At 43.4% G+C, this 22,230-nt stretch overlaps 2 protein-coding genes across 2 annotated transcripts; one reads left to right on the top strand and one right to left on the bottom strand.

Moving 5' to 3' along the window:
* Window positions 1-9,278: 9,278 nt before the first annotated feature.
* Window positions 9,279-11,791, top strand: LOC133923100 (monocopper oxidase-like protein SKS1). Its single transcript, XM_062368548.1, has 7 exons — window positions 9,279-9,538; window positions 9,635-9,905; window positions 10,045-10,147; window positions 10,448-10,808; window positions 10,927-11,286; window positions 11,383-11,461; window positions 11,570-11,791. The coding sequence occupies exons 1-7, from the start codon at window positions 9,279-9,281 to the stop codon at window positions 11,789-11,791; spliced, it is 1,656 nt and encodes a 551-aa protein (XP_062224532.1).
* Window positions 11,792-12,690: 899 nt separating this feature from the next.
* LOC133922175 (probable 4-hydroxy-tetrahydrodipicolinate reductase 1, chloroplastic) lies at window positions 12,691-20,803 on the bottom strand. Its single transcript, XM_062367386.1, has 8 exons — window positions 20,433-20,803; window positions 18,490-18,727; window positions 17,752-17,885; window positions 17,605-17,679; window positions 13,988-14,089; window positions 13,240-13,349; window positions 13,059-13,146; window positions 12,691-12,972 (listed from the first exon to the last, which is right to left on the bottom strand). The coding sequence occupies exons 1-8, from the start codon at window positions 20,649-20,651 to the stop codon at window positions 12,904-12,906; spliced, it is 1,035 nt and encodes a 344-aa protein (XP_062223370.1). The 5' UTR covers window positions 20,652-20,803; the 3' UTR covers window positions 12,691-12,903.
* Window positions 20,804-22,230: the final 1,427 nt, after the last annotated feature.

The raw sequence follows: 22,230 nt of genomic DNA, 5'->3' as shown, positions 1-22,230 counted from the left end.
TAAGGACCTACCCAAGAATTGGCAAGTTCCCGAAGTGTTTTTTCTATCCACTTTGCAACCGGCATAATCGGAGTCCGAATAGCCAATAAGGTCGAAGGATCACCCTTTTGGATACCATAAGCCAAGGTATGGAGTATGAACTAAATATCGAAGAATCCTCTTAACGGCCATTAAATGGCATTCTTTGGGAGCGGCTTGAAATCTTGCACACATGCACACACTAAGCATGATATCGGGCCTAGATGCACATAAGTAAAGCAAAGATCCTATCATGGAACGATATACCTTTTGATCCACGCTTTTGCCTTCTCCATTGAGATCAAGATGTCCATTAGTTTGCATGGGCGTCTTGATTGGTTTGGCATTCTCCATGTCAAACTTCTTGAGCATGTCTTTGATATACTTGGTTTGGCAAATGAAGATTCCTTCCTTGAGTTGCTTGATTTGAAATCCGAGAAAGAACTTCAATTCTCCCATCATGGACATCTCAAACCTCCTTGTCATGATCCTACTAAAGTCTTCACAAAATTGTTGATTAGTAGAACCAAATATAATGTCATCGACATATATTTGGCAAACAAATAAATCATTATCAACATTCTTAGTAAAAAGAGTAGAGTCGGCTTTGCCTATTTCAAAGCCCTTTTTGACAAGAAAATTCCTAAGGCATTCATACCATGCTCTAGGAGCTTGCTTTAGCCCATAGAGCGCCTTATGGACTCTAAAAACATGTCCGGGATGTTTAGGATCTTCAAAGCCGGGCGGTTGTTCCACATATACCAATTCGGAAATTGGTCCATTTAGAAATACGCTCTTCACATCCATTTGATATAACTTGAAACCATGGTGAGTAGCATAGGCTAATAAAATACGAATTGACTCTAGCCTAGCTACGGGAGCGTATGTCTCACCAAAATCCAAACCTTCGATTTGAGTAAACCCTTGAGCAACCAAGCGAGCTTTGTTCCTTGTTACTATCCCATTTTCATCTTGTTTGTTGTGGAAGACCCATTTTGTCCCAATCACATTTTGTTTTGGCCTTTCCACCAAAGACCAAACTTCATTTCTTTTGAAGTTGTTCAATTCTTCTTGCATAGCCATTACCCAATCCGGATCATCAAGTGCTTCTTCTACCTTCAAAGGTTCCAAAGAGGAAACAAAAGAGTAAAATTCACAAAAATTTGTAATTCTTGAACGAGTAGTTACCCCCTTTTGTATATCACCAAGGATGTTGTCCACGGGGTGATCTCTTTGGATACTTTGATGAACGCGTGGGTGTGGCACTTGTGATTGATGTTGAATGTCTTCCACTTCATCATCCAAAAAATTATTTGTGTCTTCACGGTCTTGATGTTGGTCTTGTGGTCTCTTGTCGTCTTGATCTTGGGTTGATGTTGATGGTTCAACTTGCATTGATGAAGATGGTTGATCTTGATCATTTTGAGCTTCTTGAGTCTTTTGTTGTTCTAAGGGCTTGATTTCGCCAATTGCCATCTTCTTGATTGCTTTGCTTGGTATTTCTTCGTCACCTAACACATTAGTATCAACTTGCTCCACTTGGGAGCCATTAGATTCATCAAATGTTACGTCTCTCGTAATTTCAACACACCCGGTGGTTTTGTTGAAAATGCGGTAGGCGTAGGCATTTGATCCATAACCAAGCATAAACCCTTCATCTACTTTTGGAGCAAATTTTGAACTTCTAGCTTTCTTGTTTAAAATAAAGCATTTGCTACCAAAGACCTTAAAGTAGGAAACGTTGGGCTTGTTACCGGTTAGAAGCTCATATGAAGTCTTGTTCAATAACTTGTGTAAATACAACCGGTTGATGGCGTGGCATACGGTGTTGATTGCTTCCACCCAAAATTGATCCGATACCTTATACTCATCAAGCATTGTTCTTGCGGACTCAATTAATGTCCTATTCTTTCTCTCAACTACTCCATTTTGTTGAGGAGAGTAGGGAGCCGAGAATTCATGCTTGATTCCTTCTTCATCAAGAAATTCTTCAACTTGTATGTTCTTGAACTCGCTTCCATTGTCGCTTCTTACTCTCTTGATCTTTACTTCGAACTCATTTTGGGCTCTTCTTACAAACTTCTTGAAAAAGGCTTGAGTTTCGCTTTTTTCATGCAGGAAGAATACCCAAGTGAAACGTGAAAAATCATCAACAATAACTAAACCATATTTGTTACCTCCGATACTTATGTAAGTGATTGGCCCAAATAAGTCCATGTGGAGGAGTTCCAATGGTCTTGTAGTGGTCATCACATTTTTCAAGGGATGAGATGCTCCAACTTGCTTTCCCGCTTGACAAGCACTACAAATTCTATCTTTCTCAAAAGACACATTTGTTAGTCCTAGGATGTGTTCGCCCTTTTGAAGCTTAGACAAATTCCTCATGCCAACATGAGCAAGTCGGCGATGCCAAAGCCAACCCATGCTAGACTTAGCCATCAAGCAAGTTTTAGGCTTCACTTCATCCGTTGAAAAATCAACAAGATAGAGTATACCCTTCAACTTGCCGGTGAAGGCTATTGAGGCGTCCTCCCTTCTAGAGACAATCACACCCTCATTTGTAAAAATACAATTATAACCTATTTCACATAATTGAGATACGGATAATAGATTGTAATTAAGAGATTTGACTAACAAGACATTTGAAATAGAATGATCATTTGAGATGGCAATTTTACCTAGGCCCATTACCTCTCCTTTTCCATTATCACCAAAAATGATGTTTTCATGAGGTCCTCCATTTTCTTCAAAGGAAGAAAACATACTATTTTCTCCGGTCATGTGATTTGTACATCCACTATCAATGACCCAACTTGATCCACCGGAGGAGTATGCCTTGCGGCTTTTAGCCATGAAGCATTTTGGGGAGTCGTCATCATCATCACTCATTAAGAGTGATTTTCTTGGTGTAGGCTCATGAATAGCAATGGTGGCGACTCCTTCATCATCGGAGTCAGAGTCGGAGTTTGAATCCCACTCTTCTCCAATGTGTGCTTGACCCGAATACTTTTTCTTGTACATCTTGTTCTTGTCCTTCTTGTATGGCTTGACTTTGTTGTCTTCTTTGTCCTTTCCTTTCTTCTTGTTTGGACAATCGGCTATAAAGTGATCAATTTCGCCACATTCATAGCATGCCCTTCTTGATGTTCTCTTCTTAGGCATGTCTCTCTTGTATTTTGAATAGCCTCCTTTTCTCATGAATTTCTTGAACCTTTTCACAAAGAAAGCCATTTCTTCATCTTCGGAGCTTTCATCTTCATTTGTGCTTGATTCTTGGACTTGCTTGCTTTTGCTTGCCTTGAGTGCAATTTCTTTATGCCTTGAGGTTGAGCTTTGTTTTGCATGAATCTTCACTTCATTTGCTTCTTCTTCCATGAGCTCACCGACTTATCACTACCTATCGAAAGATCAGGAGTGAAGATTCATGCAAAACAAAGCTCAACCTCAAGGCATAAAGAAATTGCACTCAAGGCAAGCAAAAGCAAGCAAGTCCAAGAATCAAGCACAAATGAAGATGAAAGCTCCGAAGATGAAGAAATGGCTTTCTTTGTGAAAAGGTTCAAGAAATTCATGAGAAAAGGAGGCTATTCAAAATACAAGAGAGACATGCCTAAGAAGAGAACATCAAGAAGGGCATGCTATGAATGTGGCAAAATTGATCACTTTATAGCCGATTGTCCAAACAAGAAGAAAGGAAAGGACAAAGAAGACAACAAAGTCAAGCCATACAAGAAGGACAAGAACAAGATGTACAAGAAAAAGTATTCGGGTCAAGCACACATTGGAGAAGAGTGGGATTCAAACTCCGACTCCAACTCCGATGATGAAGGAGTCGCCACCATTGCTATTCATGAGCCTACACCAAGAAAATCACTCTTAATGAGTGATGATGATGAAGACTCCCCAAAATGCTTCATGGCTAAAAGCCGCAAGGCATACTCCTCTGGTGGATCAAGTTGGGTCATTGATAGTGGATGTACAAATCACATGGTCGGAGAAAAGAGTATGTTTTCTTCCTTTGAAGAAAATGGAGGACCTCATGAAAACATCATTTTTGGTGATAATGGAAAAGGAGAGGTAATGGGCCTAAGTAAAATTGCCATCTCAAATGATCATTCTATTTCAAATGTCTTGTTAGTCAAATCTCTTAATTACAATCTATTATCCGTAAAGATCAAGAGAGTAAGAAGCGACAATGGAAGCGAGTTCAAGAACATACAAGTTGAAGAATTTCTTGATGAAGAAGGAATCAAGCATGAATTCTCAGCTCCCTACTCTCCTCAACAAAATGGAGTAGTTGAGAGAAAGAATAGGACGTTAATTGAGTCCGCAAGAACAATGCTTGATGAGTATAAGATATCGGATCAATTTTGGGCGGAAGCAATCAACACCGTATGCCACGCCATCAACCGGTTGTATTTACACAAGTTATTGAACAAGACTTCATATGAGCTTCTAACCGGTAACAAGCCCAACGTTTCCTACTTTAAGGTCTTTGGTAGCAAATGCTTTATTTTAAACAAGAAAGCTAGAAGTTCAAAATTTGCTCCAAAAGTAGATGAAGAGTTTATGCTTGGTTATGGATCAAATGCCTACGCCTACCGTATTTTCAACAAAACCACCGGGTGTGTTGAAATTACGAGAGACATAACATTTGATGAATCTAATGGCTCCCAAGTGGAGCAAGTTGATACTAATGTGTTAGGTGACGAAGAAATACCAAGCGAAGCAATCAAGAAGATGGCAATTGGTGAAATCAAGCCCTTAGAACAACAAAAGACTCAAGAAGCTCAAAATGATCAAGATCAACCATCTTCATCAATGCAAGTTGAACCATCAACATCAACCCAAGATCAAGACGATAAGAGACCACAAGACCAACATCAAGACCGTGAAGACCCAAATAATTTTTTGGATGATGGATGCACTTTCAGCAGGGCACGGCCGAAGGTGATGCACCGAAGGGTCAGATCGACCCTGATGCTGATGCTCCGGGTGGTGACGAGATGACAGGAGAAGAGAGGACTGGACGAGGTCCCAGCAGGATGCCCGAGGGACATTTCATCATCGCGAAGGTCAATGCAGTCGGGGAGCCCACGAGACTTAAAGTTATTCTGGGCCCGTACAAGACAGCAATCGGGTGTCTGGTGAGGGACCATGTCGCAGTCACATACAGAACTTGGAGAGGCAGACGGGATGACATGTGGGTGGTTCCCAAAAACATCATGGATCTTATGTGGGGCAAGTTGTTGGCAAAGTTTGAGTTCCCTGAAGGATGCAGCATGGCCAAAGCGAAGAGTCATGCCCTATCAACAATGTCCATCGCGTTCAAGAATTTCAAGGGTAAGCTGCAGAGAAATTATGGCTTGGTGGGCCAGACACCAAAATGGGACCATTATCCAACGGTTCAACCATTCTGGAATGATTTCATAGAGCACAAGCGTTCAGAGGAAGCACAACGACTAAGTGAGATCAACAAAGCTAACTCCCAGAAGAACGTGTACCCCCACAGAACTGGCTTGCGTGGGTACATGAGGAAATATGATGAGTGAGATGAGATGGAAGAACAGGTAACCCGCAGTGGTGCCACACCTCAGACAGTCCCCTGGATTGAACGAGCGAAGCACTATCTGTACGCGAGAGGGGTGACCTTGGCGGCAGATGGCAGTTTGAACTTCAAAAGCGACAGAGAATAGGAAGTGATGCAGAGAATTGCAGATGCCCACACCCAATCTTCCCAAGGCTCTTTCAGGCCGGATAGGGAGAACGACCAGCTAACCTTGGCACTAGGAACCAAGGAGCACCCAGGTCAAATCAGAGGAAATGGTGTGGTGCCTTAGAAAGAGGGATTCCTAGAATCCGCTGAAAGTTATAGGAGTCGGAAGAGAAGGAGAGAAGAGCTGGAAGACCTACTGGCTGTAGTGCGACAAGAACTTGTGCAAGAGCGTCAGATGACAGACGCCAAAATCAGAGAAATCAAAGAATCATTTCAGCAAGGAATCAGGCAGCAGCAAGGCAAAGAAAATATTGTGAGCCCTGGTGGTCGTCGGAGCAGTTGCGCATCCGCGGGGTTTGGAGAAGAAGAATTAGCCCGTTTCCCCGTTGACGACATCACAGAAAGCAAGGTGTGCAAGCTTTTCGTTCCCACCATGAACATTACCATCACAGTGGCTATGGGACAGGTCGACCAATGCGTCGAAGGGGCTCTCTTCAATGATCTCCCGATACAACGGGGATACGCTAAGGTCCACGTGGACTCCGTGCGAAAGCCATACCGTAAGCTTGACATGGATTACCCTAGAGAGACGGGTTCCAAGAGGCTCGGATCAAACATGGGTGGCTTTGTTCTGTGGCACAAGAGCTACATATTGTTTGAAGATGAGACAGACGAGTCATCTAATGCAGAGTCAGACCCAGCACACAGAAGAGATCCAACTCCTCCATGGTCGGCGCCAGTGCCACCGTCACCAGGAAGAGATCCAACTCCTTCACTGTCACTGCTACTGCCACTGTCACCGAGAAGAGAGCTGACTCCTCCCCCACGCAAGTCGCCAACAAGAGAGTCAACTCCTCCCCCTCCAAAGTCAGCAACAGTGCCACCAAGGGAGCCAACACCTCTCCCTCCGAAGTCAGCACCAGTGCTTCCAAGAGAGCCGACTCCTCCAACAAAGTCAGCAACAGTGCCACCAAAATTGCCAACTCCTCCTCCAAAGTTGACAACACGCTCTCAGTCTAAGAAGGTGGCAGCACCTGAGAAGTTGCCTTATGAAAGAACTGCAGAGGAAAACAGAGTGATAGTGAACGCCAAAGTCGAGAATTTTTTTAAAAAGCGAGAGCCTGAGAAGAAAAAACCACTCACTGCAGAAACGAAAAAGTTTCTCTTGATGCTGAGTAAACCTGCTGTGGCTAAGCGTCAATCAGACTACGAGCATATCAAAGGAAAGAAATCCTTGAGGCATGCTTCTATCAACCAGGTACAGGAAGAACAACAACTAGAAAGATTCCTTAAGGATGCCAATATGACAAGAGAGTAATTTTTTAACGAGTCCGTGGCACCCAAAAGAATCCAAAAAAGAACTGTTTGGAAGCAACCGAGAGATGGCAGTTTAAGCTAGGCGAACTGTTGGTCGCGCCGGACGAGTGGGCCAAACTGACATATCAACTTCGAAAATTTCATGCGTGGTACATGAATGAGTCGAAGGAGGGTAGGGAAAGTTTCGAGGCCAGAGTCAAGGAACAAGATCTCCTCCAAGGGGATGGCAATATTTTTATATTCTTCGAGGAAATATATCGACTGTACCAGCATGATGCCCTCGACATGTCTATCTTGAGTTGTTGGACTCTGTAAGTGTCGTATACGTATAATTCATAATATACATTTATGTACCATTGTATTGAATCTCTTAACTTATTCCTTGTGTACAATGGAGGTACAAAGATGCAGGAATGAGTGCATCATGCATGTGGGATTCATCTTGTCAACCCGACAATGATGAAATCTACCGACCTAAAAAAAACCGAGGACTATGTATTGAAGTGTCATCTGGAGCTACAATTGAAGAAATACATACTTTTACCCTACCACTAGGGGTACGTGTTTCTACTCTTTTTGAGCAATACATCATTAGAAATTAGGACCAACTAACCTATGGTGACCTATGTACAGTTTTTACTGGATCCTCCTTATCATCCAGTCAGATATTAGCAAGATCTTTATTTTCGACTCACAAAATAATCCGAAAGAAACCTACCAACCCGTCATTGACTTGCTACAAAGGTAAAAACCGACCATTTCGTTACTACTCTTGTAATATTTGATTTGATTGGATCTAAGTCTACTAACAGTAATAATCACACACATACAGAGTATACTGCGATACACCAAGAAGAGTGTTAGATACAGACCATACATGAAAGAATGGATAGTCCGACATGGCTTTCCTTGTAGGAAGCAGGGTCCGGGCAATACTTTATGTGGTTTTTATGTAATGGAATTCATGCACAGCTTCAACACAGAGGATTCGATCCTGCCGGAAGATCCTGAGGTAGGTGGTATACACATTGATGACTAATTTTCAGGTTCGATACACCAAAATCATATGTATTGATTTCTTCAATTCTTGAAATTGTAGATCCTTGAGTTGTCCAAAGAACGTCTCATGCCTCATGAAATCAACGCACTTCAAGAACAACTTGTCGGGTTCATCAATGACGAAATCATCAATCCAACCGGCGAGTTCCATGAAATTGGATCGTCTCTCTCGTTACCTTCAACCCATAAAAAAGGGTAGAGTTCAGACCCATCGGTTCACAAAAAATCTTAAACTCCATAAGATTATTGCAATGAAACTTGATAAGTATGTTGTGTGTCTGTCTGTGTGTGTGTGTGTATTGTGAAGAGATTTTTATAAATAAAATTTATATGTGCTTGTGTATATATGCTGTGATGAAACTTGATATGTATGCGTGTCTATTTCCGACAATGTCCAAAATTTGAAAATGGCACTTCACTAGCGGCAACCGCCACGTTTTTTTAAAAAAAATGCGGGAAACACCTATTAGTGCCGGTTGGTAACAAACAACCGGCACTGATAGTGCACCTATCAGTGCCGGTTCTAACCTAGAACCGGCACTGATAGGTGCACTATCAGTGCCGGTTCTAGGTTAGAACCGGCACTGATAGTGATTTTTAGTGCCGGTTCCATACCCGGCACTGATAGTCAGTGACTATCAGTGCCGATTAATCAGTGCCGGTACATAAACGGACACTGATCATGTTTTTGAATCGGCACTGATCACCTGTTCTGCAGTAGTGTTTCCTACCTGCTTAACAAGACTGCAAAAGACTAAACATGCATACTGCATCTGTTAGCATCGCAGTCTTTTGTAGTTTGGATACAAAGTTTTCATAGACCACAGTCTTCTGCAGTTTTTATGTACCGTGCTCATCTTTAGTGATAAGAAATATATCAAGCAAACATGCATACTGCATCTCTTAGCATCATTCATGTGGCATGATCGTAACTGTAACTTCTACCAAACCCTACTATGCAAAGTTAATGAATATTCGAGCGCGAGGTATTTGGTCACCAACAACTCAAAGGCGCAGCTATATAGCTCTACCTACACTGCAGCACAGACTCCCAACAGTTTCAGAACAACAACGTACACACATACATTCCCCAAGCCTCCATCACCTAGGCTTCCAATTCCACACGCGCAATTGCACAGCGCACCGTGCAAACCATCTTCTCCTCGTCATGGGCGCGCAACGCCTTGCCGCCGTCCTCGCCGTCGTGGCCCTGGTGCTGCTGAGCACTAGCCACGCGGCCGACGCCGAGAACCGGCAAGTCTTCCTGGACTGGGAGGTGTCCTACGCCGTGCGGTCTCCGCTGGGCGTGGCCAAGAGGGTGATTACCATCAACCGGCGGCTACCTGGGCCGCTGCTGAACCTCACCACCAACGACATCGTCCACGTCAACGTCGTCAACACCCTCGACGAGCCTTTCCTCCTCACATGGTGCGTGCACACTATCACCTTTCACTCACTTGCGGCTAGCCTGCCAGTGATGAACTGCAACGATCGTTAACGCGAAACCTGTGCTATACCATGCAGGAACGGCCTGCAGATGAGGAGGAACTCGTGGAACGACGGCGTGGCTGGGACGAACTGCGCGATCCCGCCGGGACGGAACTGGACGTACGTGTTCCAGGCCAAGGACGAGGTCGGCAGCTTCTTCTACCGCCCATCTCTGGGGCTGCACGCTGCCGCCGGCGGCCATGGCCCTATCCGTGTCAACAACCGGCCGGTCATCGCCGTCCCGTTCGCCCAGCCCGACGGCGAGTTCGACGTCCTCATAGGGGACTGGTACAACATGGACGTAAAGGTACGTAGGTTCGTCTCCGTGCACTCTCCGTCTTTGTCGGTTTGTCCATGCATCGAAGTTTTCTCTATCATGTAAAGTGCACGTCTCATGATACATACGTGTCTTCGCCGATTGGGTTTCGTGCTTGTTGCCGGAGCAGAAGATGAGAGAATACCTGGACAGAGGCCGGGATCTGCCGTCGCCGGATGGCATCCTGATCAATGGCTTGGGCACTTACGAGACTGACTTCACGTTTAAGCCAGGTAGATACGTAACTGGTTTTCGTGTTCAATTCAGGTAGATACGTAACTGGTTTTCGTGTTCAATTCATGTGCATGTTTTCCATTGAGTTACGCACCATATTTGAATAAATCAGCTTCAGATCCTGTTTTTGATTCAGATTAAATTAGTATCATGTACTTAAAGGGTCGTCGGTTCAGGTCCACTCATGGGCATCCATGCGTGCAAGAGGAAACCCAGAAGTTTTCACCTGATCAGTTCATTTCTCAAGCTGTCTAGGCACTTCTTATTTTTCCTGCTTGTTTGGCTGAACCACCGGCCAGGGCACACGTACCGGCTGCGCGTTTTGAACGTGGGCACGAGCACGTCCCTGAGCTTCCGGATCCAGGGCCACAAGCTGCTGCTGGTGGAGGTGGAGGGCACCTACACGCTGCAGAAGCACTACGCCTCGCTGGACGTCCACGCCGGCCAGTCTCTCTCCGTCCTCGTCACCGCGGACCAGCCGCCCAAGCCGTATTACATGGTTGCCAGCTCACTGTTCGTCCGCCCCGAGTTGTTCGGCGTTGCCAACGTCCTCTACGCCGGCTCCGGCGGCGACCCGCCTCCCAGCGACGCGCCGCTAGATGACCTGTCGTCGTCGCACAACAGCTACAACCGCTCCATGGAGCAGGCAAGGTCCATAAGGTACACGCGATATATCTAACACAAGACATGCATAGAACCTGTTGTGCTTTGAAACCGCCAAGTTCCTATGAAATTCCCGTGTTCCAAAACAAGTCTGACAAATGCTTTTGTGAGTCAGCATGAACATGACGTGCGGCGCGGCGAGGCCGAACCCGCAGGGGTCGTTCCACTACGGCCGGATCAACGTGACCCGCACCATCCTCCTCCGGAACGACGAGGCCGATATAGACGGCCGGCGGAGGTGCACCGTGAACGGCGTCTCCTTCGCCAATGCGGGCACGCCGCTGAAGCTGGCCGACCACTTCGACGTGGCCGGCATCTTCACGGTCCTCTCCGGCCTGCCGGAGAGGAGGACACCCTCCTTCGGCACCACCGTCATTGACGCCCGGTACAGGGACTTCGTGCAGATCGTGTTTGAGAACAAGCTTCAGTCGCTGCAGACGTGGCATCTGGACGGTTACAGTTTCTTCGTCACCGGGTATCACGAAATCTGGAAACGTTGATATGCTGCGCATTTTCTCCTTTTAATATGTTCAACGTTGCTAATGAATGTGGTTTGTGCTGAATTTGGCAGGATGGGCTGGGGCAAATGGAGACCGGACGCAAGATCAACTTATAATCTGGTCGATGCTATCTACCGTTCTACCGTCCAGGTGACTCCTGATCATATAGGTTCTATAAGCATTTCAGGTTAATACAAAGATACACGGTTCTACTGCATATTCTCGAAAAAAAATATTTGACATGTGCGCTCCGTTTAGGTGTACCCGGCATCATGGACGGCCGTATTGGTGTCTCTGGATAATGAAGGAATATGGAACTTGAGGTCCCAGGATTTGGGCAGGAGATACTTAGGCCAAGAGACCTACATGAGGGTGAGCCAGGGCGGCTCGGAGGTCACTGATCCGAGAGATGAACTGCCCATGCCTTCAAATGCTCTGGTATGTGGAAAAGCCAAGTCTTCGAAGTTAGGGCGAGCATGAGAGGCAGAGAACCTGAGACCTGTCATGTCAATCTGCGGCTTTTTTAAACTTTGGAGATGAATGTTCTCCTTTTTGTAAGAAGTTACACACAAATGTTAACATAACTGCTTTGAAACTTCAGCTGCTCTCGAGTCTGACTTTGTTTGATTTAAATGTCATTGGTTCGAGATGCACTTTGTGTAAAAATGAAGGCGCCAAAATATCGACAAACTGGCTCCATGGCGAGAGAGAGAGAGAGAGGGCAGAAACGACTAAGGGAGTGTTTAGAATACAGAAATTCCATAGCAAACTCTTCAAGAGCGTTGGAATTGGAAAGCGTTCCAAATGTAGCTGAAAAACATTAGTATTATTGCGTAGGAAGCAATGGTGGTTTTATTTCAACATGCTACTCCTTTTATTCAAATAACGGTGCCCTCGAAGGGTTACTATGCAATGCAACTACAAATACAGATAATCTTACTGCCTACTTCAACTTAAGTTTCACTGAGTGCTGCGCTGTAACCAGGCGGGTGTCAGGTTCTATGGAAGAATGAGACGATGCATTCTTCCTTCCAGATCAAACCAAAAATACCTGAACGTCCAAGCCATCACGAGCAGCACCTAATAAAAAGTAGGACACATAGAAACTGAGAAGTGTAGAAACTATTGGTGAGGTGCCAAGAACGGGTGGCAGTAGGCGCACTGGGTCGCCATGGTGGACTGGGTTTAGACACCTTATGGTGTAGCAGATCAATACTCTGCTTCACGCGTGGAGATTATGAAGATCAAGACTCCTAGCAGGAATTCGATAATCATGCAGGACGAAGGACTGCCGGCTTCAAGCCAGAATGCTGAAGGTAAACAGTGGGCAGTGAAAGAAGCTATGGAAGGTGAAAATTGTGTTTTGTGCAAACGAGATATGGCTTAAGCAGTGGCCGCCGTTTACTTATTTATTCAATTCTCTAGCCAGTATATATTTTTCCCTCAAGGGAGTCACTATCCAACACATAGAGGTGCCTAATACCCAATAAGATACAAAACTGGTACATCTGAAATGTTACCAAATTTTGCTGCGGAATACGAGTTTACACACTGAGGGGCTACATAAGCACTCCTCTAGCACCAACATAGGATCATCGCATATTGCCCTCCCTTAAGACATCGATCATATCATATAGTTTCTTGTCAGCCCCGGACTGTACCTGCAGCAGTATGGAGCTTAGCGTCTCTATGCCTCTGAAGAGAATGTAGAAACAGAGAAATTCCAAGCAATTACAAGAATACTGACCTTTTTGTAGAGAAACATAGCAGCATCAACAGTTCCTTCTGCATATATTGAACGACCACATACATTGTGCTGAAACTCAAATGAAACTCTGCAACGACGAGGGTAATTTAGCTCAGAACATGGCGCTAGGCAAGGCCCTCAAAACAGAATTTAGCTGCCAAGCAAATGGGTAAGAACTTACGTCCCGTCAGGTGAAGTGAGATGGTACATGTGGAATGCATGCCCCGAGAGATGTTCTTCTGGGACACCAACCAAGGCAACCTGCTCCTGGGGATCCCTAACTTGCTTTACCTACAAGGACAGGTAGACCAGACTGAGAACAGTACACATGCAAAAGCAACACACATTTCTTCACTGTAAGCCAAGCTTTGTCTGCTGCGTTAGAAAGAACAAATAAACATCTCTAGAAAGTTCCGTTTATGAACTAATGTGTTCAAAACTTCAGGACCAAAACTATAATGGAAGTCAACGAACTCACTCAAACAAAGGCCAGATACAGGAGAATGGGATGATACTCAACCTCAGGTTTATTGGACTAACAGATGGATTAAATCCAAGTCATAATGACATCTTTCCTACATTGTAGGCTGGAACTTCATGTAATTGTCTACCTGGAGAAGCAAGTTTAAGAGGTTGGTACATGCCATTGGCACATGACTGAAATTAGCACTACACAACAGGCAACACGAAATACACAAAAGGCAACTAGTAACAGACACTGATAGATCCAAATCCAAATGTCCAATTCAGCTCACACTAGAAATGGGACTTGACAATGCTTACAAACTGGCAGGTATTCTATAAACAGATAGGACGAATAATGTCAACCCTCCAAGACTAATAATAAATCTGTTTGAAGAGAAAGATCACAAATTTTGTTGGAAAACAAAATCAACCATGATGACTGTCAAATTTTCTTTTAATGATACCTCGTTCATGTCAAATGAAACACCCAACTTCTGAAAGCAAGAGATAACAGCTTTGGCAGTCCCAGAAATGTCCAATTTTGTTGCTTGATGAGACTCCATGACCTGTGGAGGTGTGCCAATTTGAAATAAAAACGATTAACCAGAGACAGTTATAATATGAAGCTTTGGAGACTATCCTTTTTACTCAAGAGAGAGTAAATGCATTAAGAAGTGAAGACAATCAAACAAATTAGAAATCCTCCAAAGTATGGGCCATCTCTATTGGCTGAACACATTAAGGTATCCTATGGCACATTTTGTGCTAAAAGGGTATTGCCATTTTGCCCAGTTCACAGAAACTTTTGGGCGATGAGCAATGGAAGGTAGAAAAGGTGTTTTATGAAGTGCATAAATAAAAAAGGAGCACATCATAGTCACAAATAATTCAAACAATGGAATAAATTTATTATTCAAACTTAATGGAGCCAAAATGCACCATGTTTACTCCATTTGAGATTGCAAAATCAGTGCCAAACATTAATAAGCTTACAGCTTAAGTCCCTTAAAGTTTAACCTCTCTATATGTTCCTGACTTAAGAGCAGCTTCTTAAAGTGACATAATCTCATGTAGGGATGTTACCAAATGTTTAAAATTCTAATCAGCTCTAACACTTTGAAGAACCACACATTTATGAGTGGCTTCTGGATAATCAGCTTTCCAGACCACTCCTAACTTGTCCTGTTATAGATTCCTAGGAATTGAGCACATAATCAAACAGGTGCTCATAGGCGCCATTGAGCTAATTAGGTCTCTGAACTTAAAGGTATTCCTGACGGCCTCTGAAATTCTCCTAATCCTCACACCCAAAAAAAGAGATCTATGTGCAAGTCTGTGTATGTGATAGTATTTTGTGACACTTCGGTTCCAAAACATGAACATCAAGTCCAAGTTAGACAAATTAGAAAGACACAACCTTGAGAATATTCATGAACGATCTGAAGAATTATAAAAAGGCTATAGAAGCACGATAAAAAATTTGAACATAACATACGTGAAGAAAGCAGTTTGACAATCCAAGTAAAGAAAAATGAGAAAGCCGTGCTGTGAGCATCAATTATTTGGGTGAATCATGTGTTTGGCACAGATTTTTATTTTATTTTTTAATCCTTTATTAACAAATTGTAAAAATAAACCCTCTGAGAAAATATTTCCAAATCTGAACCTATTTGGCGATGCCATTGCTTAGGCAAGAAGCTGCTTCCACGCTGGTGCAAAGTGCTGACGCCGTGGCAAGGTTTTTGATGTGCCAATAATTATGGTGTCATGCTGTCATGTCATTATTATTGGTGCAGCAAGCCATAGCCGCACCATGAGGGGTGGTGTGGCAACAGTTCCTTGCAACGCCATCAGTGCTGATGTGGCCAATGGGTTCAGATTTGAAAACAAATCCACAAAGGGCTTATATTTATAATATTATTTAAAAAATAAAATAAATGAAGTTTGTTTGCCATGTGGATTTCCTTATTTGCATGTTTGCAAGTAAATTCGAGCTAACTGTATATTTGCCATTGAAGATATGGGAAATAGGGCCTGGTTTTATTTACAACTCTGACAATGGACAGCAGGTTTGACAACGGTCAAATGACCATTTACTCTTCAACAACTTGGGATAGGCTAGAGATGAAACCCACAAGATCCAACTAAAAAGATGATGTCAAAACAATAATGATAATAAAGGTACTAGTAATAGTAATAAAATAAAAGTAATAACGGTATAAGGAGAGTGATGCATAAGTTATGATTCTGACATATGGATTGCTAACTTCCACACGCTTCTATTCGTGGATAGTACTTTGGGGATATTCCATTCCTTCAAGTCTTTCTTTACAGACTCCTCTTATGTTAGGTTTGGTCGACCTCTGCCTCTCCACATTATCAGCATGTCTCAGTATCCCGCTATGCACAAGTACTCTTGGAGCCTCCGTTGAATATGTCCAAACCATCTCAACCGATGTTAGACAAGCTTTTCTTCAATTGACGCTACCCCTACCCTATCACGTATATCATTATTTCGGAACCGATCCTTTCTTGTATGACCACAAATCCATCGCAACATACGCATCTCTGCTACACTTAACTATTGGACATGTCGCCTCTTAGTTGGCCAACATTCGGCACCATACAACATCACAAGTCAAATCGCTGTCCTATAGAATTTACTTTTCAGCATTTGTGACACCTTTCAACTTGGCCAACATTTATTTACTCTTCACTAAAAAAAAAGGCATGAAAGATCATAGTACATTGGAAGAGATGGATCTGAACTTGGGGGGTCTAGGGACATAGGAAGGGGGGAAGAGAGAAAGAGGCCACAAGTCTGTTTACTAAAGGGTAGACCTCACAAGTTTTATGTGTATAGTACTACAGTTACGTCCCATAGGCCAACAATTCTGGCTCTACTGATGCTGGGTTTGACTCTGTAAGATTAAGCAAGGAGAGGAAAAAGACTTATTCCCATGAGCTTAACATAGCCAGGTGGCTACAGTGGTGGCATGTTTGACTTTAACTAAACTTCAAAAGTTTAATGCATTAACATATCAATATTAAATTAAAACATTTCCCATTTATACACATTGCCCCTCCTTGTTTCAAACTTCCACTCATAATCTGTATTGTTCAAAAAACGGTGATTAGTAGCTGCTCGGCCAACCAAGGAGTAGGGATTAATCGGTTAATCAGGGATTAACTAAATTAATAGGTCGACATTAATCAGTTGGTATAAAGTACTTGTGGGTCTTACATAAAAAATACATAATTACACAATAAACTTATCCCTCCCTCTCATGGGTTGTGTGAGATGAAACAAACCAGCCCAGCCCAACATAGTCCAACCCGAACAACATCCAGCTATCAAATGCCCATACCCGTAGATCCAACAGTTTATACCGCTCCACCTCCTCTATATAGAAGAACACCACCTGTCCAGCCATACCCTAGCCTCCACCCCACCCCTCCTAAACCCTACTCCGTCACACCGCTCAGCAGCGAGCGGCGCGAGGGGCGAGCGCTACTAGAGCTGAGCTGCGACGCGAGTCATTTTGCAACCTAAGTGAGGGGATTAATCGGCTAGTCAACCCAATTAATCAGTGGTCAACCCGATTAATCGGGTTGTAAGACCGATTAATAGATCGGCCGATTATATAGCCGATTACATGGCAATCTACTCGTTGCCCTGCCAATCATTGATTACTTGGCTGATCGGCCGATTTTTTCATTACTATGTATAAGTAAATCTTTTTTTCCCCTGGCTATTGAAGGATGTACACTCCTACAATGGCTTTTTACCTTTTGGTATCTTTTCCACCGCATTTGATTGTAAGTTCTTTTTGTACATTCACTTGAACTTTCTGCACCATCTGGACAACTACAAAGCTAAGAACCATAGTAGGTTTTTGATAATTTAATTAACCTCAAGCTAAAAGAGATACCTCGGCATATTATTCTAAACAAATTACCATGCCCATACAACAACATAATCAACAAAAATGCAGTGATGCACCAAATATTCAAGCTTTAGTATTAGAATAAAGAATAAAATAAGAAATTGTAATTTTCCTAGTCAAAGATCAAACTATACCTCCAGTTTGTAACCTGAATACGCACCAGGGAATTGCTCTGCCATGATTTCCATGGCAGCAAGAAAAGCAACGACCTAAGCAGTGAATAAGTTATAATATCAAGAAACAGCTCAGATGTGTTGACCACGTGATGACAATGGGTGTACCTGCTTCCCCATCTGCGGGGATATCACAGCATAAATATTCGCATCCTGCACAGTTTTGTGCAACAGTTGCCTATTTCCACCCGTTGTACCCATTACAAATGGCAAACCCAATTTACAATAGAGTTCAGCATTGGCTGCATAGTGCATACCAAACAAACCATCAATGTTCATCAGCAGCAAGAATGGTGAGCGATAATACGAAAATAAAGAACATTAAGACATAAATCAAAGTTGCTTTTCTTGCTGCCTGAATAAATACAGATAATTAAGCAGACTAACACAAGACGAAAGAGAACGCTATCTTGTTTTCTAGCAAGGTGCTTACATTCCATAATATATGGACTAAGGAAAACGATTTTCTTAACTTGATAATCCTGTTATCTCTTACACAAAGGCAATGAATAATAGGCATAACCATATAACAATATATAAGCTCCCTGGGCGTTGGTTATTTTCTAAATTATTAACATATGACTCAATGAGTAGAAGTCGCACTTATCTCTGATAGTCACAATATCAGAATTAAGGACCATTTTCTCTTGTATGGAAAAGAATCTCAATTTCTAAATGAGACAGGAAATGCCCGATATTAATAAACCAAAACCCTTTTTTGCTAATAGTAATGTACTTCAGTATAAGAAATCTAGACTATAGATATGGAATATAAATTTTTGTTTCAAGCATGTTATGTACAGGGATAAGCCACTCAAAATTTCAATGGCAATTACCAATACTTACCATTAACAGCATCAGGCACAGTGTAATCAACAACTATGAGATCTGGGTAGTCCTTAACAATGGAAGGGAGAATTTGTTCACTTTCAGATGGGTCATGAATACGAAATTCTCTATCACAGATTTCAACCTTTCCATCAGGAACCTCCATGGCACTGAATGACACAGGAACTAACTGAAGACCAGCTGATAAAGCTGCTTCAGCAACAGCCTTCCCCATTTTTCCAGTGCAACTATTCACCTGCACAGATAAAAAGAGGTATACTAAGTAAAATATAAATGTAATAACAAGCATAAGCATTCCAAGCCATGTGAAATGTATTAGCAATTTGTCTGGGCTTCACTCAAACTTTGGTAAGTAATTCAATGAATAATTAATATTCAATTTATTTGCAAATTGAAGTATTAATACACAAGCTAATGTATTACTTTTAGGCAAGTTGTAAGGATAAAATTTTACAAGACCGCATCTTAAAGACCTCACAGCAGATTCTTGGCAATGTACATTTACTTTTTCTAAAGAATAGAAAAGGTTTTCCATAAGCTCAACAGAATTTAGGATTATTGGTATGAGAAATAACAATAAAATCAGAAGCACAAAGTATGCAGCGACATGCACTAACTAAACATCAGATGTTAACTCAGTATCATCTAGCATGGAATACCAATGTAACTCTGGCATCACCTAAGTACCACCCTTTTCATTTAAATTTGCTATCTGTTGTAAGATTGACACAATGACTCACTGTTTAAAAAAACAGCCACCTAGGCGCCACCTCTCCCGCCTAGTGCCTGATTGCTGCCTAGCCCCTCAAGGCGGTCACCTAGCCCGTTTATTAAAACACTGTAATGACTGCCAATAGACAATCTGAAATAAACTATGACAGATACTTATCAATGACTATACGAACGTGGTGGCATAGGGAAACAATCATATTTATAAAAACAGGCAAACAGCGACCATCCAAAGAGCTCCGGTAGCAACTAATTTCTGACAAACAAAGCACATGATTCATGAAGGTTCCCTATCCTTCTCTGTAAGAATTCTAAGACATATTTGCAAAGTCGCTCTATACACGATTCAACCAAATATACACGGCTCATAAGTTTGTGTCAGCTCATTCACAACATTGCCTCCCAATGTATGGTGCTAAAATTCTAGGTGCCCAAGCTACATTTCTATTTTGTTCCATCCATAGCCATGCCCAAATATCGAAAACAATGGATCAATGCCTCTCCGTACTCCATCAATTAAATGAAATACATACAGTTGGATATCAGAACCAAACATACCTGCGGTCACTAAAGGCACGTATTGACTGTAAGTAAATCATTCCATCCCCTACAACGCAATGATGAACACACAATCCCTGTCAATTATCACTTCACAATCCATTTGTCCTTCCCCACCAATTCCAATGCGTGATAAACATACGAAACATAACAGATACGCCTTAAACCCTCAGGTGGTGTTTGGATTCTTGGAAATGGCAGATGGGAAACGGAAATAGGGAGGGAAGGATATCTTTTGCCATGTTTGGTTGGTGGGAATGGGAAAAGAGGTGGGTTTGGGATTGGGAAAAGAGAGGCTCATTTCCCACCGATCCAAACCCAGCGGGGAGGGTGGGTTATCATTGGGAAATATGGACTGCCGCTTCCTTTTGGTTAAAATTGCTCTTGCCTTCTTTCACTAACTTCATCCAAAGCAATGACGCCAAACAAGGGAATGGGATTAAAACTTCATAACCCTAACCCAAACCTATCTCATCATATCTCATCTGATTTCCTTAACCCAAATCCACCAGCTATCCAAACGCCACCACATTGGAAAGGAAATATGTACTCGTATCCTTATCCCTATCCCAACCTTTATATCCCAGTCTATATCCTTATCCCTAACCAAGGTGCATCCACACCCAGCGCCGAGCCAAACCAAGCAACCGTACCAGTATCGGGAAGGAGAGCTTTGGGGGCGCCGCAGGGACGCCCCCGAGGGTCTGGCTAGCGAGGGCGTTCGTGACCGAGAGCCCCGCCGTCGCCATCCGCCGCCTCGGCGCCGCTGCGCCGACTGGAGCGCAGTGTGGCCGGCGAGGGCGCACCGAGTGCCGTTGCCGCAGGGTTATGGCGGCGGTGGCGGGGTGAGCGGCGACGGTGGCGGAGAGCATTTGCGTGTGCGGTTTGGTGGGGGGGGGGGGGGGGGGGGAAGGAGAGCGGCGGCGACGGCGGGGGTGTGGGGTAGTTCCGAGTGCGGCGCTCTGAGATCCTGGTGGGTTTGCCTATAATATAATCTATGGTTTTTAGGGATTCTAGGGTTTATTTCGACTCGTCGACATACATCCGGATGCCTATTTCCAAACATGTATCTAGGTGACGAAGATGGCAGGCACGGATACGAAAGCACGAGAATTATCAAGAAATCTAGTAGTCATACACATATACAAGAGATATTAATATCATAACCAATTGGGTAACTACGCTAAAAGCTCATTTAGTACATAATAGTAAAAGTTTTATCATTATATGAATTATTCAACTTCACGTACTTCAAAAGTCAACTACATATTCCTGATATATATTTAGCATGCTCAACTTCACATACGGTTTCTGCAAATTCTTCATGCTTCACCTTATACTCCATATCATTTATCTCTGCTCTTGAGCTCTAAGACGACCATCATGTCACACCTGAGAGGATTCCTCTAGCAATAACACATATTTGTAAGGAGGTTCATTTCATTTCTCCAATCATAGATCTTGGCTCTTGCCCAAGATTTTGAACATGAACTGGCATCGGCTCCCCGCACTCTTCTCTAAACCGGAACAGGTCGTGTCGAGGTGATCATGGGTAGCTCACAGCAGCCGCACCGGTCCTGTTTGACTTAGACATAGTGGTGGATGTGGTGAAAAGTGAGCGTCAGAGGTAGTGCTGCAGAAAGAGAGAGAATGCAGCTCGCAAGGATGGAAAAGGAGCCATAGAGATTGAGTATCAGCTTGAGGAGGAAGGACACAGTGAGGCTTCAGAAGGAAATGGTGACATAGATGATGTTTATGCATAGTAAGAGGCAATGGAAGGCAATGTTGTGAGTGGCTCCGCAATTCCATTTGTCCCTGGTTAGTATTTGCTTGAAGAACAATGACCACTACTATAGAACAGGTTCTTAAACTCCCACCCATGAACCATGATTGAGGCACCAAGAATCTGCACGGATAGGCACTATCAGTGCCAGTTCTTGGCTGGAAGTGGCACTGATACTTCTATACTGGTTCCAACAACGAACCGACACTGATAGTGTCTATCAGTGCTAGTTCTTGGTGCCTCAATTATGGCTCACACGTAGGAGTTTAAGAACTGGCACTAATAGTCACTATTAGTGTTGATAGGAACTAGAACCGACACTGATGCCTCTGTTATATGTATATCCGGCACTTAGCCGCTCTTCTCATTTGCTCCGTTCAACCTGACGCCACTCCCCCACCCCGACCACCACCTCTTCCCCATCCGCAGCGTCCTCGTCCTTGTCCTCGTCGTGCATCGACCCGTTGTCTCCTCCTCCTCGTCACACGCCGACTGCCGCCTCCTCATCCTTGTCGTACGTCAGGCCACCGTTGCCTCCTTGTCCTTGTCGTGCGTCGGCCCACCGCCGCCTTCTCGATGTCCCCATGGCAAGCAATAGCAACAGTGGAGGTGGAGGGCGTAGATCTAGGCAGCATGGAGGCGGCCACTCCATCATAACCGAATGGCAG

This window comes from Phragmites australis, chromosome 6 (assembly GCF_958298935.1).
Source record: "Phragmites australis chromosome 6, lpPhrAust1.1, whole genome shotgun sequence".
Lineage (NCBI taxonomy): Eukaryota > Viridiplantae > Streptophyta > Magnoliopsida > Poales > Poaceae > Phragmites > Phragmites australis.
Note: the sequence above shows the minus strand (reverse complement) of the source record. Positions and strands in the feature narration are given on the sequence as shown.

Excerpts from the sequence above, each read along its gene's own strand:
- LOC133922175 (XM_062367386.1), bottom strand. The coding sequence starts at position 20,651 with ATGCTCTCCGCCACCGTCGCCGCTCACCCCGCCACCGCCGCCATAACC. Across the intron at positions 17,680-17,751 it reads CCCCGCAGATGGGGAAGCAG|GTCGTTGCTTTTCTTGCTGC; the intron begins GTACACCCATTG and ends TTCACTGCTTAG. Across the intron at positions 13,350-13,987 it reads TTTCATTTGACATGAACGAG|GTAAAGCAAGTTAGGGATCC; the intron begins GTATCATTAAAA and ends CTGTCCTTGTAG.
- LOC133923100 (XM_062368548.1), top strand. The coding sequence starts at position 9,279 with ATGGGCGCGCAACGCCTTGCCGCCGTCCTCGCCGTCGTGGCCCTGGTG. Across the intron at positions 9,539-9,634 it reads GAGCCTTTCCTCCTCACATG|GAACGGCCTGCAGATGAGGA; the intron begins GTGCGTGCACAC and ends TATACCATGCAG. Across the intron at positions 11,462-11,569 it reads TCTACCGTTCTACCGTCCAG|GTGTACCCGGCATCATGGAC; the intron begins GTGACTCCTGAT and ends CGCTCCGTTTAG.